General features: G+C 32.7%; 1 protein-coding gene across 7 annotated transcripts in view; it reads right to left on the reverse strand.

Moving 5' to 3' along the window:
• Positions 1 to 5,918: 5,918 nt before the first annotated feature.
• The window catches only part of LOC106460674, a 13,870-nt gene continuing 2,048 nt past the window's right edge, over positions 5,919 to 17,740 (reverse strand). For 4 of the 7 annotated variants that reach the window (XM_013920401.2, XM_013920402.2, XM_022387446.1 and 1 more), the window contains exons 2-3: positions 14,361 to 14,526; positions 5,919 to 6,849 (exon numbers count right to left, since the gene is read on the reverse strand). In XM_013920401.2, the coding sequence (XP_013775855.1) occupies positions 6,498 to 6,849; positions 14,361 to 14,526 (518 nt within the window). In that variant the 3' untranslated portion in view covers positions 5,919 to 6,497. Of the gene's footprint in view, positions 6,850 to 14,360; positions 14,527 to 14,658; positions 15,017 to 17,426; positions 17,605 to 17,740 lie in introns of those variants that run through there. The other 3 variants (XM_022387447.1, XM_022387450.1, XM_022387448.1) reach the window with 3 other exon arrangements.

Consider the following 17,740-nt stretch of genomic DNA (forward strand, 5'->3'; position numbering starts at 1 on the left):
ATTATAAATAACGCTTTTAAACTAATAAAGTACAAAATACCAATACATAACGTTTTGGGGGCAAATATAATCGGAATGAAATAGATACCAATAATCAAAACTAGGACAATTATAACCAAAATTTAAGGTACTCTTTTGGAACACACAACTTATCAAATTATTATTATTTGCTAAACAAAAACGTGAATATATATAAATTATCAAGCAAGAAATTATATTTTAGTGAATCATTAACATGGTGATAATTATAATATCTTTGTTGATCGCATGCTATAGTGTAAATATCTTTGTAGACCGCACGCTATAGTAGCACCCGAATCTATATATATATATATAGATTTGTATGTTTGTCTGTCCACTAACTTCTCGCAGAATATTTGACCAATCACTACCAAACTTGGAATGGTGACTCCTACGGTCCCCAGAAGTAACACGAAGGGGCAAGCTTCCCACAAAAATTGTCTTCGTTTCACGCTCCTTTTGGTAATACTCAACACAATATATCATCGTTTACAAAATTATAACGATATTGTTATTTGGCCAACAATATTGTTTATGTTAAACGCGTAATATACATGTTAATTTGTGGTTTATTTTTTAATAATTTTGTTGAAATAAAAGCAAACGGTTTAATTCAGAAACTTCTTAAGTTGGTGTGGGAAAGTTTCCAATCAGTCAATCCAACAACTACATTATTATTTCAGACAAGTGTGGTAACTTATTTACGGATGCAGAAGAGCTAAAGGAAAAAGTGTTCCCTAATATTTGTGAAAATTATTAATGGTTATGTAAAAGAGCAATTCTTGCACTTCGAAATGATATTGCTTATGACAATGGTCAATTATTGCAAAAAGTTTCCGGATAGGTATTCACATGTCAATGTTCCTGTTACAGTTGATGCTGCAAATTACCCAACTGAATTTCAAAGGTCTCTTGTACCACCAGGGATGCCAGGCCACATTCTGAAACTATCGGCTGGTTCACAAATAATGTTGTTGAAAAATCTTTATCCTCCAAATTATGTAATGGCAGAAGTTTAGTTGTTAAGACTTTACTGCCACGTTATTGAAGCAACCGATCATGCCAAAGGTGAAGATTTCTTCATTCCAAGTATTCCCCTTTGAATTTAGAAGGCTCCAACTCCCAGTTACAAGTTGTTTTGCAATGTCAATTAATAAGGCACAAGGTCAAAGTTTAACGATTGCTGGATTGTTCCTAAAGCAGCCTTGCTTTTCACATGGTTAGTTCTATGAAGGATGTTCAAGGGTTGGATCTCATCAAAACCTGTTTATATTGTCAGAACAAGGAACAATAGCCAGTGCTGTGTATCAATAAGCTTTAATTTAGATTGTGTAATTTTTGTTTTGAAAATCAAAGGTTTAGATAAAAATTAAAATGTTGTGAAAATTATTTTGTTTAAATAAATGTTCTTAAAAGTAATTTAATTGTGCTTTTAAATATCTATTTCAAGTAATTTGGACACCCCCTGTTCAGGGAACGGGTAATTCAGTTAGTCTTTAATAATTTATAAAAATAAACATATGACTTACAATCACATTTTTTGAATGAAACATCCACAAATCAACTTTTCTTTCACCTTCTTATTTCTTCTCCTGCTGTTTTTATCACACATTACTTACATGTAATTAGCACTCAGTAGTATTATGTGATTTGTGAATTTCTAAATAATTCAAATTTCTTCTTTTTAATAGATTAGATTTTATAATTGCTGTACCTTGCCCTAGTGTGTCGTGTTGCCAAAACAACCTGCAGGACACACTGTGTGTTATTGACAGGAGTGAAAGTTTAGCAATTTTCCAATTTCTGTAGCTCGAATTATGGTAATCCAAACTATAACATAATTTCAGTGGATATGCTCTACTGAACACAAATAACAAATTTCAACACAATTCATTAAGAAATACACTAGATATAAAATTTCCAATTTTGATTGAAGTTCTTCCTATAATATTTTTTCTTCGCATCGAAAATACGGAAACTTTATTTGATAGAAAATATATATATACTCAAGAAATAACTTTTGTCAAGGACTTTTCTTATGTAATTTACAGAAACATGTATCGAAAAATTAAAAATTATAGGCTTACCTCACGCTTAATATTTTAGCAAGTTATTATGCACAACAGGCTGTGAAAAAATACAAGACAAAAAAATTAATGTGATTTAGCAGAAGTTATGAACTTGAAACTCATCTTATAAATACATAATTAGCTCAGTATTTTTATATAATTTGGAGAAAAAAAATCAGATAAATAACTTGAAATTTAAAATTACTGACATAACTTCCAAGCATGTTAGAATTCAGCCAGTTTTCTTTACAGTAATATATGTGGCCTCGATTTCTATGGCTGATTTTTTTCTTACATATTTGTATTTTAAACAACCATCATAATTACACAGGAAGTGTTGAAGCATTCGGTGATTAGTTTTATCAATGAAAGCTGTGTAAACACTTTAATAAGAGAACAATGACTGGATATAAATAGGCCTATATGATCAATATGATGTCTTCCACGATAAAAAAACAAACTCCAAATTGGAAAATACAATATAAAAACGTATGTTTAGATATTAATCAAACAGAACCAATGATAATTTATTGTTATTCGATAAAGAACTGGACGTAAAATATCGTAGCACATTAATACTGTAATGAATACTTACATCTAAATATTACATGTGCCATCCAAGATGATGCTAACGGATTAGCATGTTGTAAAACATGTACAAATGAAACGGGTTATAGTGAGAATAAAGAATATCATAGCTCCAAACACAGGTCAAGAGCAGGTTCTTTATTTATTTATTATTATTTTATATTTGTTTAAGCAATACTCGCAGTAGGTTAATAAACTTGCCCATTATCTGGAAAATTAAAAATAATGAATTATACTAATGCTGTACACTAAAATACAATTTATAATTACATAAGCATGTTCCCCCTCTACACTGAAACCTACTGCTTCACCTTTTAGCATGAATAAATGAAGAAGAGAATGATTCAGCCTGTATTTAAGCAATTCTTTGATGTACATAGTTTAGGCTAGATTGCGTATTGGCAGCTTAAGTACTGCTCCTCAACTTATTTACTACATCGTATTTTTTTCTTTTCGATTTTCAATTAGAGAACTACTGCTTTGAGTATGAAAAATGACTGAGATATATGGAAAACAATTACTTATGTAAAAATGACATATTAACAAAACATTGAAGTATAAATTATGGTTAAATCCCAAAACTGTATATAGACTATGCAATTTTAATAAAAAATATATACAAAGAGAATGAGTCAGCCTGTATTTAAGCAATTCTTTCACATACGTAGTTTGGGCTAGATGTCATTGGTTCTTGTAGATAAAGTTGGAGTGGGTGAGCTTACTGATCTTGACTTTGAAACAAAAATGGATCTACTGCACAACATCTTAGTCGGGATAAGTGAACAATTACAGTAATAACAAGAAAATTTCCAGCTTAGCACAACATATATGGAACAACTGTGATTCGATCATCAGTTCAGTGGAAAATTAAACCAGTTAAGGCTCAAAGAAAGTTTGACGATTAAAAACTGACTCAGATATGAAATGCCTTGATGCTACTGATTAAACTACGAGTCATCCATAATGCTTGATTAATAAAATAAGTATAATGAAGCTGCATGAAATACAAGTTACTGAAGAGTAGTAAGAGTATAATCTGTTATATTGACTTTAGATTCCTTTTTCTTTAACTGGAACTTATCAGGTACTCAATCTAAACAAATTTCCTGTTTTAATGAATGTTTCAAAAGATTAAGATCCTATAACAAGAATTTTCAAATGTTAGCATGTATAACTGATAAATTTAATTGGTGACCAGGGGAGGTGAAAAGAAGTTAAAGAACTGTTAAAGAATCCTTTACTATCTGGAAAAAGTTTACTGATTCCAGTGACCATAAATCATTAGATTTGTCAAGTCAAAAATGGAGTTTAGTTAACAACTGGACCATCTTTAATTTTATGACATTTTGGAATTTACAAAATTAATGTTTGTGACGAAAGGGAAGTTTTAAGCAGAACCAGTAAAAACATATTTTCTCCCCTGCTATCTCTAAGCACAGAAAAACAAAAAACACTATTTTCCTAAATAATTTTAACATTCTAGTCTTGGGTCATCAAAACATGAACCACTACTCAAGCTAAGTGTTCTGATCTTAAATAAACACCCAAACTTAAACAATCAGTTTTTTAATCATTTTTTTTATATTAAATGCATAACTTTTATGTTTATTTAATGCTGTTTTGATTAAAACAATTGATGCATTTCAGTGCTGGCTCTGGTAAGTTATATAATTCAAATATATTACAATTCTACACACATACTCACACACACTGTGCTCAGCTGTTATATATATTGTGTATCATGGTTACTTAATATATTATTTTACAGATCACCTGTGAAGATTAAATATGGTTCAAGTATAAATGTGGCTTTCCAGCAATTTCTAATGAAAGTCACCCCTAAAATCATCATGGTCATAAATCTAGGAAAGTTCATCAGTCTTCTAATAATGCTTCTCAAAGAAAAGTGTTAAAAAAAATTCAAAACTGTTCTTATTTTACATTAGATTTTGAAAAATTAAGTTTTAAGGTGATATATTAGAATAATCATGATTAATAGTAGCATTTTCTGGTAATGTGGCCACGTTACTTTAGTTCTACTTAAAATAAATCAGTGGAAAAAAAGAGCAATTCTGCCAACATAAGTGTCTTGTTCAGAAGTTGTTTCTAGTTAAAATAAGTTTTTGTAAGTTTTCCAAATTACACTTCTTGACCTATTACTACCTTACAATTCATCTTATCCATTATAAATTACTTCCATTAGAAAAACTGCATTTTTTTAGAAATTGGTGTAATAAGATTTTCTTAAACTTTCATTTGGTTTTTCAATTTTATTTTTCATAAATGTATCAAGTTTTGGATATTTCTTGCAAAAGTAAGAAAGTTTTATACTTTGACTTCCTATTCTTAAATGGCTTTCCAAACAAGTTTCCAAATGAAGAGCCAATTTCCATATTTCTACATACAATAAAACAAGGCTTAACCTTGTATCTATTTTACAGTATCACTAATTATGACAAATAAAAGTATTATAACATGTTGGAAAGATCAATTAACTTTAACTTGTATGATTGGAAATGTTTAATATCTATAAGACATATTAACAGTCTTCTTAAGCAACTACTTTTAAAAAGCAATAATCTACTACAATCATAATAAAAACATTTCCCATTAAGTATTGTTAATTTTCTATGGAATAATGGAAATGATCTTCAACCATGTCCTGTACTTTTCATTCAGTCTTCATTTTATTTAATTGTTTGAAGTTAAGCAAAAGCCACACAATGAGTTATCTGTGCTCTGCCCACCATGAGTATCGAAACCCAGTATTAAGTCCACAGACATGCCACTGGTGGGGCCACTCAATCCTAATTAGAAACTTGCATTATTTTTTTCCCATGCTCTATATAAATATGTACATTTTGAAGAATACTTGATGAGAAAATGCTAGAACTAAATTATTTTTTATAATAATTAAACCAGATCAAAATGTTTCTGTAGTAAAACTGAAATATTCTATTTATAATGTCATTATGATTGAAGGGATTTACGATGAGGAAACCTAAGTGAAGATTCAATGTAATTCCGTTGTTGAAAAATGTGAAACATTTTTTTAATCAAACTTCACCTTAATTTGAAATCTGGAGATCAGTTTTTCAAACTATAATATAGATTTTATCTCTTATCTTTGCATTAGCTATCATCTGATTACCTTCCTTAAAAAGTACAACTTCATTTTTTTTGCTTTAATTAGAAGTTTGGTGAACATATATTCTGAAGTTATTAATAATGATATATTGCAAGTTTTTACAAATCTTATTTTAGCATTTACTATAAATAATAATAATAAGGTTCTATTAAAGCATTTGATTACTAGTAAATTATAACATCATCTTTCATATTACACTAAAAGAAATTATATTCTAACTATAGACTATAGAAGTGTCCTTGTTAAGTCTGGCATACAATCACTATCCTACTTCACTCAATTGTCACACATAAACAATTTCAAAATTAAATATGGAACTGAACATCCAGTCATGGACAGTAAACAAATACACAATGAGGAAAACTTTATCTCAGTCAGTGAAGCAAACTGAAACATATGTCACATCTAAAGAGTTAGAATAAAAGCTTTCAATATGAACTGCACATTAAACTTGGGAAAATAATGCAGGTATAAAACAACTATAGTAATAAACGATTTTCTAACATGAATATTTAATTTCTGTAACCAAGACAGTAATCAAGCTATACACATATAAACTGATACAAAAGCTATATATATACAGGTAGATATGTTATAAAAGTTTATTGGACCAAATTGGAAAGGTTATTGATGCTGTACCTCACATCTACATATAGCCAATAATTTCACCACTAGGGATTTGAAGGGATAACATCCTTTTCATCAAATTCAGCATGAAGTAAAAGTTCTTGAATCTTAACTTTAGCAACAGCTCTCTGGTATGGAGTCAGACGTCTCAGCACTGCTGCAACTGTTTCACCAAAATGACCTTCTTCATCTTTTACTTCAGAGATAAGATGGAGCTTATCTGGTCCTTTCAAAGAAATACAAGCACATTTCCTTTTTATACCGTGAAAGATATCTCTGTTCTGAGAAATTTCCAGTGACTCTGTTTCCTCTTCCTGTAAATGTGGAATAACTATCATTTCTTTTGATTGCTGCATTTCCTTTACTAGGTCTTCAGATATAACAGAACTATTTTGTCTAGAAGAAAAACAAAAACACTAAGCAAGCACAAGTTTTCTCTAAGGGCAAAAACTAATTTGTCTATTTAAATGAACATAATATTCACAAATATATTTATTGAAATTCTAAATTCTAGTAGAGAGAATATCACACAAAGATAATTCTAAGAAAAGTTCAATAACAAAAAGTCTGGATTAGATCTACACTGTCAGCAATATAATATGGCTCTCGAACAAAAGTTAACATTTGTCTTACACAAAATGCACTTCTGATAGGTACTTAACTCTTCTCACACAAAGCTATTTCAATCTTCTTTCTGGCCTCTAAGCATTGCTAAAATCTTTTGCACTCAGCACACCAGTCTATTTACCCCATTAATTTTGCACCATTTTTTGAACATGTTAATGCTCACCACATATATTGGCACAGCTACATCAATCTGCTATTCCCACTCAATCCTCACTTTTGAGAATTGACAGGCTCTAAAAGACTAACACTGGCAGACGGAAGGAAGGGTGGGAAGACAGGTGAGTACCTATTGGAAATACATTTTCAGTGTAAGAAAACTGTTAACTTCCAATATGGTTTTACCTCCTCTCACTCAAAGCTAGAATCCCATATTGTAAAGGTGGAGGAGCCATTGTAGGCACTGAACATTGAAACCAAGTGAAAAACCACTGCCCAGAATAAAATTGTGCTCTGAGATGAAACCAAAGCACACTTGTGGGGTACTGCACTACAATCTGGAACAAGTATGCTCTTTGCTCTTGAAGAAGGAAACAAATCTGATATGGGTGGAGAAAAAAGTCAATTTAGTCTGATAGGTGCAATCAACAGTAAAATAAAAACTGAATAAGTAATGTAGATAAACAACCTCAACTGGACAGACAAGATTCCATAACTCGTCCTCGGCATTAAGAGGTTGAGAATCAGATAAAAAGAAATATAGGGTGACATAAGCATAGTGGTTAAGGCATATTGACCATGTTAAATATACTCACCAACCCCAACTGTAAGTAAACAGAGTATCATACGTCAAGCAACCAGAATTATGAAGAGGAAGTGAGCATTTGGCCAAAACCAGACAAATTTCCAAATCAACCATAGCAGCAAGAAGTACAAAAACTAAGCCCAGCATTACGAGGTTGTTGCATTGCCTCAGCTCAACCGTAAGAACAGGGCAAGATCTGTAACTGATATTATCAGCAGAAATCATAACCCATCCAACCGTAAATGCAGGAATTATGTACACAGAATTATTAGGAAGACATGGAACATTCACTCAACCATATGAACAGTGTACATACATCCTGTAGCCAATAATTATGAGGCAAAGTACCCCAAACTCAACCGTAGGAGCAGGAAAAGAACCTCCTGCAACTGGAAGTAAGGAGAAGAGTGGCCTCTACTTTACACAACTGTAGGAACAGGATAGTATCGTCCCGAAACCAGTATTAAGAGGAGGATCCCGCATAGACTGATCCTGCTACCAATGATCTTTCAGAACATCCCATCTCTACAGAGAGCATTATAACACAACCTAGGTATAGTGCAGATTTGAAGCAAAGCATATCTGACCAAGCAACACCCGCCACAGAGTGGGATCCCATTTTCAGTTGGAAAAAGTAAAGTTCTCTGAAAAGAAAACATGAATGCAAGGAAGTGATAAGATTTATCCTAGTCAAAGGTGAATGGACATTTGTAGAATTACCACAGGAGGGATACAATATCCACCTGAGGAAGATAAAGCCCGATCAAGAAGATAATGAACAATGAACGTATTGGCAGTAGGTCACATTCTGACCTGAACAACCTCTTCCAATAGACAGCATAGGCAAGCAGTCAAAGACATGGTGATATGACAAATTTGATGAGAAGAAACATTGTGGATACAGTGTTCTTCCTTGGATAAGTCTGAATACGACAGCCTTACAAGTTGATGAACCCAACCAGTTAACAGGAGAGAAAAAAGATCATGGGACAGGAAAGGGTTCCAGGGAATAAAAGTCAAGAACACGAACTCTAAAAGGAGGCAGTACATGGCACATAACACCTTAGGGAAGGAACCAAATAAAGAAGCCAATCAGGAGTACAAGTGGGAGATGGAAGGTAAGGAAATGGGTGTGAAAGCCATACCTCCTTTATGGACAGCAGAGGTCTTACGGAAGAAGGTCTAGTCAGGATAAAAGGATGACATAAGAAGAATCACAGAGGATATGGGTAACACTAATGGCATAAATACCTTATTGACAATGTTGGCAACCAAGGAGGAAAAGGAAACATGTATTGTATGGTACAAGGAACATGTAGACAAAGGTTCATAGGGAGGATGGAAAAGGGCATAAAGAACCACACTGAGATCCCAATTATGTAAATCAAAAGAATGGCAATGGTGCACAATGAGAAAGGAGCAGAAAAGGAAGGAAATGACAGGGGAAAGACAAAACCTTATGAAACTTGGAGAAACAGAAGGTATTCAACAAGGTTGCCCAAAATCTATACACAATCGAAGTGGACAAGCCTTGGTCAAACAACCAAATAAAGAATTGGGAAAGATGAGGAACAGAAGGGTGGAAAGGACAGAAACCACGTCAAAGAGACCAAAGACAAAAGTTAGACCATCACCATTGGTAAATAAACATTGAAGAAGGTCTAATGATCAGGAAAGCACTACTTGCTTCATATTCCAAAGAGAAGGCTGGGCCTGACTGAATTTGGAATTTAAGAAAAACCCCAACTGAACAAGGTATTAAGTGGGGGGTAAGAACGGACTTCTCCAGCTTTATCAGCAAACCCATTCATGCTGCCTCTTGTAGGAGGAGACGAGTGTGTGGTCTCTGGACTGTGAACAGGAAGAAACGAGCAGGAATCAGTCGTCCATGTGATGATGAGTGCAAAGATCCATCAAATGAAGATGTTGGGCAAATTCCATAGCACCTGACAAAACACAAGGACCTGAGGTTGTCTGATTGGAAGGGGCCTAAACTAGAATACCCAACCCTCATGGGTGAACCAAACACAATGATGTGATTCAGGAGCAATAGGAATATGAAGACAGGCATCCATCACATCGAAATTGGTCATTCAGAGTCCCGGGGAAAACACCCACCAAAGTGACAGATAGGACTCCATAGTGATGCAAGGGGGGGGGGGGGTCCAGAAAAGAATTCAACCAGGACAGATCAATGATAGGTCTCCAATCTCCTGTCTTCTTGGGGACCATGAAGAAATGGGAATTAGACTCCAGTTGAATGGAGCACACCTTCTCAATAGCCTCTTTGTGAAGTAGGTCGTGGACTGCCTCAGTAAGATGACCAAGAGATGTAGGATCCCGGGGAGATGAGAAGAAAATTGTGGAATGAGAAAAGGAAGGTGGAGACTTGAACTGAAGGCAAAGACCTCCTGACAGAACCCACAGATCTGTCATGAAATGCTGCCACATGGCCAATAAGTGGATCAATCTGTCCCCCACCAATCCAGGAAAAATGAGGGTAGGGATGGGAGAGCCAGGAGAAAGACAAGGGTCTTGGGGAGGAAGGAGGAGGATAGGAAACAAGGATAGGCATCTCATGGAAGGAAGTGGAAGGGCGAAATAAACATGGCCAGAGAAGAAAAGGAAGAATGCAATCTAGCCACATCAATCCTGGATTCCAAAGAATCAGGACAGCCCCCATATTGGTATTGCATAGGAACGGAGCTTGATGCAGATCTTGCAGGGATGGATGAGAGAGACATATCCCTGCAAATAATGCATCCCTCCCCAACCAGCCCCAAGAGCACAGGAGCCAGGTATTAAGGGAAACAGCAGAAGCCTATAAACAAGTCATATGTCAGGGGAGTGAGAAAAGGCCTCAGACAATAAATGGAGGGAAGACAGGTAATGTAAAAGGGAGGAAAAAGAAAGGAGAATCATTGAAAATTGATCCTGATTAAAATGAACCAAACCCCCAGGATTTGAACCCCAAAGGCAAAGTAGAGGATCCAAATGCTGAGAATCCAAATATGGATCTGAAGCACGGTGGTATGCCAAAGCATACTGGTCAGACAAATGAGAGGGACAGGGCATACTGACATTCGGCTGAATTTGGTCAGAAAATCTTTAAACATGAACTTGTATGTTGGGTGAAGGGAAAAAAAAAGATAAAATTCAGAAAGTGGAACGTCACCCAATAAGGAAGGGGAGGCATAACAGGTTATAGGAAAAACATGTAAATACTTGATTAACAAATTGTGAAAAAGGGTTGGAAGGTGTAATCTTCTGAACATGTGTAAATTCTGACTGACCAAAATAAGAAATGTTGGAAAAAAAAAAGATTCAAAACAGTCGTCACCTTGATGGTATTCTTCCCCAGAAACATGGTCAGGTTGAAAAGGAGAAGAAATCACCGGCTAAATACATGACTCTACATCCCTGTGCATGAAGGCCTGCACTTCCTCAGCAGATTGAAATCAAACAGAAAAATAAAACTGTGGTTAATACAACTGTTAAAAGAAAAATATTAGAAATAGCCATAAAGCACAATCATAAATTGTAGTTACATGCAAAAAAAACAATCTAACTGATGTAGTGCCAATCGAGAAAGTGAAGATTGAGTGGGAAAAGCAGAGGGAGATAGCTGCACCAATATAGGTGGCACAATGCTATTGACAGAGAGTAGTCATATGATATGTACATGTTCATAATAGCTCAAAATTGGTGGAGTATAAAGACTGGTGCACTGAGTGCAAACTTTTTTTTAGCAATGCTTAGAGGACAGAAAAAAGATCAAGATAGCTCTATGTGAGGGGTGTAAGACCTTATCGAAACATAGTCTTTCACATCAAATTCTTTTATTACTTATAAGTAATATACAAACAAGGGAACATTTGGCCCTTCAAGGTTCTTATAGCATACTCACCCTCAAGAAAGAGAAAACCAAAATCAATCCACTCTATATTTTCTAAGAAATTATTTATTCCCCTCTTAAACTATTACTTCTGATGGCAACTCATTCTATAAACTAATCATTCTGTTTGGGAAATACGGCTGTTTAAATGTAAACTACACTTCCTTTTCAAATCTTAAACTTGTGCTCTGTTGTTATATTGCCTTCAGGATACAGCTCAAAGAAATCAGAGACTTTTATCCTCTTATTCTCTTGGATAAATTTGTAAGCAATCAATACCCTTACATCCTACCCTTCTTTTCTCAAGAGAAAATACCACCAATACTTTACTAGCAATGTAATCAAAAACACCTTAGGTGTGAAAAAAAGATGCAGCCAAAATAGATTGAGTGTGCGACTTAAAGCAATGAAATCAAAATTGGCAGCCAAACTGGTAGTTACACTTACAGCATCTATAAAACTTTTACAGCAAATATTTATTCATTAGTTAGCTAGGCCAGGTTTTTTGTTCAACTTGGGTTATGATGGTGGATAAAACAAAATACAGAATTAGCGTCTTCATAATTCAGGTCAATTCCAGTATTTCCCATACAATGCTCAATGTATGGGAAATTATAGCAAAATTATTGCTAGATATTCTCTCTTGCAAAAAAAAAGCAGAGAAGAAAAAATTTTACACTCAGGCACTTCATAGCCACCAACAAAAACTTTACCATCATTATCCATTAAGAGTCAAATCCCCATTTTAATATCTTGCTTACTTTCAACATACATAACTTAGAAAAAGCTTTACTATTAGTTTTAACATTATCAATCAGCTGATTTCCATAAGCCCTTTTTATTTTCTAATTTATTTTTAACAAACTTTTAGATTTTATATAATTCTAAAAATCTTCCATCCTATTTATTAACTTAAACTTTTTAAACTTATGGTGTTTGTCTTTGACATTCTCCTTTATGTCTTTAGTAAGCCAAATGGGTTTGATTTTCCCTGACTTTCTTTTTTTTTAGGAACATGCATATAATGAATTAAAAGTACCTTATTTTATAAACTTAACAAATTCGTCCCACATTACCTTTTAACTCAGTAATCCAAATCACTAATGATAAATCTAGTCTCAAGATCTCAAATTGGGATTTCGAAAAACTAATATTTAATTTTTCTTGATCTCAACATGTAACAAAGTTTAGAAACTAGTTACGTAGTCATCACTCTTCTACAAACATTCCCCTACATCAAATTTTATAACCAGATCTTCATTAGCAGTTAACAAAATATATAATCAAAAGCAAAATATTAACTAGTCAACACAATTTTGAATTCCAAATTTATATAAGAACAAGAAAATTTGCACGATAGAATATCAACGCAATACTTTCACTGGCAATTAAAAGTAAATATAACTACCTGTATTAACTAGATGATAAAAAAAATCATTTGATAAACTATTAATAAAAGAATATGTAAACAGTTTAAGAATATAAACATGCAAATTTAATCTCAGGTTGTAACTTGACCTTTTGTATCCTCAAAAGTACATGAACACGTGCATTCAAGTTCATCACTTTATCATATAAAACAATGAAAAATTTTGATGAGTGAGTACAGTTGCCTTCTAACTTTTCTCATTAAAAAAGTTTACTGATTAAAAGAATATGACAATAAAACTGGTAATAATGTACAACTGCAAAAGCTACTTTCCTACTTATATAAACATAAATATTGTGTTTCTTGTTGGAAACATTTTTCCGATAGGAAATATAAATATTTAATTCGATTGATGGCAATTTAAGTTCAAAAAGGCATAGCTATTGAGACAACTTTTTTTTTCCATTCTGTTTGGAGAATTATATTAGTATGGATTATGAGATTTTTATGCTTGTTCTACCCATTTGTAACCATTCAAGCTTTATTTAACCTGATTAATATTAGCCAGTATATATGTTCATACAGCAGTTGATTTTAAAGCTCTAAGTTCTAATTGGTTGGCTTTTACACGTGTTTTTATCACTAACAATATCAGTTATTATGTTATAGTTATAATAGTGATATTGAATGTCACTACTTTTTATTTTGATTCATTGTTTAATATTATTATACTTTTATTATAAAGACTGTTCTGCATTGTAGTTTAGAATTTGTATTCAAGACTAACCTAAATCTCCTAACATGTCCAAAACTCACAAGATATTATCGAGATTATGGCTGAAAATATTAGAAGTAAAGGTCCCCTAAACTGATGAAACAATCAGTTCTGATCTTTATAAGTAGAAATATAAGAAAATTATATTTAATCAGTTATACTATTGACCAGTTTGGTTTTTAGTTTCAGTCTAACTATATAGCTTACTCTGATCAAAAGTTATAATTATTTATTATATAATAAAACTGGTATTGGTATACATGTAATATTACATGTATACTAATACCAGTTTTATTATATATATATATAATATATATTACATGTATACTAATACCAGTTTTATTATATATATTACATGTATACCTAATACCAGTTTTATTATATATATTACATGTATACCAATACCAGTTTTATTATATATATAATAAAACTGGTATTGGTATACATGTAATATATATAATAAAACTGGTATTGGTATACAAATTTTGAAAATACTCACTCTACTTCCTTCACTGGCATATAGCCACACAGGAAAGTCAACTTATCATAGAATTTCCACTTCCTTTTATGTTTGACTGAAGTTCCATTTACATGTTGTTCAAGTTTTCTTTTCTCTTTTACAAATACATCTTTTAGATTTTTCCATCTACATTTACACAGTTCAGCTGCAAAAAACAAGATTTTTTAAAAATAATTTACCTATTTGTTCAATTTTTTGGTTGATATTTCAACACTACTACTTTTAATGATAAGACTCTCATAGGAATATGAGAAAAAAACAATAATTAGCAACATACCAAATAAGAATTTTCTCATCATGGTTCTATACATCACATTAAAGGCCACAAGGAACTATCTGGTCCTTCAAGACTGCCCCTGTTTATCCACACCCATGAGAAAAAAAGCAAAAATTTACCCTTATTTTTCAGGATATCATCTATTCCCTTTTTAAGTTCTGTGTGATTCTGACCTCCAATATTCTGGTAGCAACTAAATTCATCACCTAATCACCTTGTTCTAAAAATAAAGTTGTTAGAAAAGGAACCTAGTCTGTTTTTTCAAATCTTAAATTTGTGTCCTCTCATCTTAGTGTTTCCACATTATAGCACAAAGAAATCAGGGCCCCTTTCAGTCCCCTAAATAATCATGTAAACTTCAATAAGATCACCTTTTAACCTTCTCAAAAGAAAAAAGTTGAGAGATCTTAATCCTCCTTGTTAGGCTCTTCTGACCCTTCTCCAGTAAATCAATATCCTTACTCTCTAAAAAGACCAAAATTACTCACAGTATTCCAATTAAGTGAGGCCTAACTAGTGATTTGTATCAAGATGTAATTTTTCTCACTATAGAAGTAAAACTAATTGGCCTATAATTCACATGGCAATTCTTATCCTCTTCCTTTACAAATATAAATACTGTTAACATCTTCCAATCCTTAAGCACTTGCCCATTGTAATTTACATGGTAAAAATAAGAGTAACATTAACAACTTTCAAATACTCAGACAATTGTCTAATATCTAAAAACTAAAGAATAGGACTCGTGTAACTAAATTTTCCCCACTATAAATAAGACTAACTGGCTTATAAATTCCAGGATAAGTCTTACTGTCTTCCCATCCTCTAAAAAAAAATTAAATAGTAATGTTAGTAGATTCCAATCGTAAGGCACCTGCCCACCATCTATTGACATAACAGAAATTGGTGAGGTTCATATATCTGATTTTTTACCTCTTTTAAAATGCTTGGAAAAACATCTTTTGATCCTGGTGTTTTATCTACTAGTTTTAATCTTTTAACTTCTCACCAAGGCATTAATGTCAACATAACTATATCCCAAAGAATGCTTAGGGTCACAAAAATGGCTAATATCCTATCTTGGAAAAACATATCAGAAAAAAAAAAATTTAAAAGCTTAGCAATCCTATAATTATTAAAATAAACCTTGCAATTTGCAACCTTTAGGAACCCAATTCCCATTTTAACATTTTGTTAAATTAAAGCATAGATGACAATGGAACTTAATGCTCCAAAATCCTCAAAGCTAGAATATAAAGGCTTATACAGCAACATTCTCACACCAAGATGACAGCTTAATGACTATATCTAAGTTCCAGAGCTACAAACAAAATGCTTAGGTACCAACACTCTTACAGTTAAGCCAATGGAGCTTATGCCCTTACCCGTTCAGAACTACAACTCCTAAGCTTAGGTACTAGAATTTAAAATGTTTGTCCCTAAGATAAAAGGAAACTTTTTGATTTTAAGGGCTCACTGGATTGCATTTTATGCATTCATGATCAATTGAAAATGTGCAAGATCTTACAAGGTTATACTCATGTCCAACCAAATAGTAGGATTTGACAGCCATCCTTATAAAGCACCCACTACGGCAAAATGTGGAGTGCAACATTTGTTTTAAGTGGTAACAGAAAGCAAATGCTAGGCACACAGTCTAGTATGCTAACCACTTGGGCATGCTAAGCCCAAAGTAGGTCTAAAGCTAATGCCCGATTGAGGTTACGCAAAAATCAGATGTAAATGTACAATTACATAAGATATGGATCAAATATGACAATGGGTGTGATTTTGTCACCAGGCTGAGGTAAACTGAGAAAAACCTGTAAATGCAAAGTGATCTTTAAAGAAAATTCCCACAATGGAAATGGTTATATCTCATGAAATATTCATCCTTGAAAATCACTGGAAATTGTAACATTTATTAAAAAGTTGGTCATCATACCCAGCTTATCTCTGTGTTTAAGCTAAGTAAAATTACTGCATGTATCATCTATTCTTGAGTGTTCAGTGATCCTTGCAATATCCTGCACACTGACAGCATTTTATTCAAAACCAACATTGTCATAGTGTTGACAGAGAGAGAGAGAGAGAGAAAGAAGAGTAATAAAAACAAGAAAAGTGATTTAAGTAAACAGTATATTTCTAACCTGTTTGGAAACACCCTGTACATTATCAAAATATCCTAAAGTTGAATAAAATTATTGTATGGAAAATAATTCCTTATATATCTATGGTCTAAGGTTTATAATTATTGTTTATACAGACCAAATACATTCACAGATTGTATTCATTGTGTACTTTTCATTGAATATATGAAAGACCTAATTGTTTTAATCATATATATATGGTTGTTAAGTTATAAAATTTATTGTATACCACTATTAATTGAAAATACTTAATTTTCAACCATGAGAATAATGCACTTTAGGCCTGACATATATTATATTGTCCTATTGGTTATATTTTATAGGATTAATGTACATGGGGATATCTATACCCTGAATAAATGCTAATGATTCTCAATGTGCTTATAATTAGTTCTACTTATAATTGTTCTTATTGAAATTGTTATCCTGGAACAAGTGGTATTCAAATTAAATTTAGGATAAACATTCAATATAGTGTTTTCTTTATAATTATACTTTATACATAACATTATCACTACATGTTAGTTATTTATAATTGGTCAACCTAACTAATGCACTAACTACTATAAAATAATATCAAGCCATCATCTCTGTCAGAAATACTATGTCTTATCATACTCATAGCTTCACAGTAAACATGACACAGGATCTACACCAACCAAGTATGACATTGCATTCAGCCTTAGTATAATGCATATATAGGAAGCAGAATGTTTATTTGGTGATAATTTCATGATGTCATAAAAACACGCAAGTTCAAGAAGTCTTAACATAAAACGAAAAAACCCTATAACCCGAGAGCTATCGAAAGAAGGCTAAAGAAAGGTCCATTTTTCGATAGCTCTCGGTTATAGGTTTTATAGTGTTATGTTGGTGATAATAATTAATAATATTGTGTATATTAGAATTATCAAGACGAAGAAGGTACGTTA

Source organism: Limulus polyphemus, unplaced genomic scaffold, assembly GCF_000517525.1.
Source record: "Limulus polyphemus unplaced genomic scaffold, Limulus_polyphemus-2.1.2 Scaffold813, whole genome shotgun sequence".
NCBI classification, from domain to species: domain Eukaryota; kingdom Metazoa; phylum Arthropoda; class Merostomata; order Xiphosura; family Limulidae; genus Limulus; species Limulus polyphemus.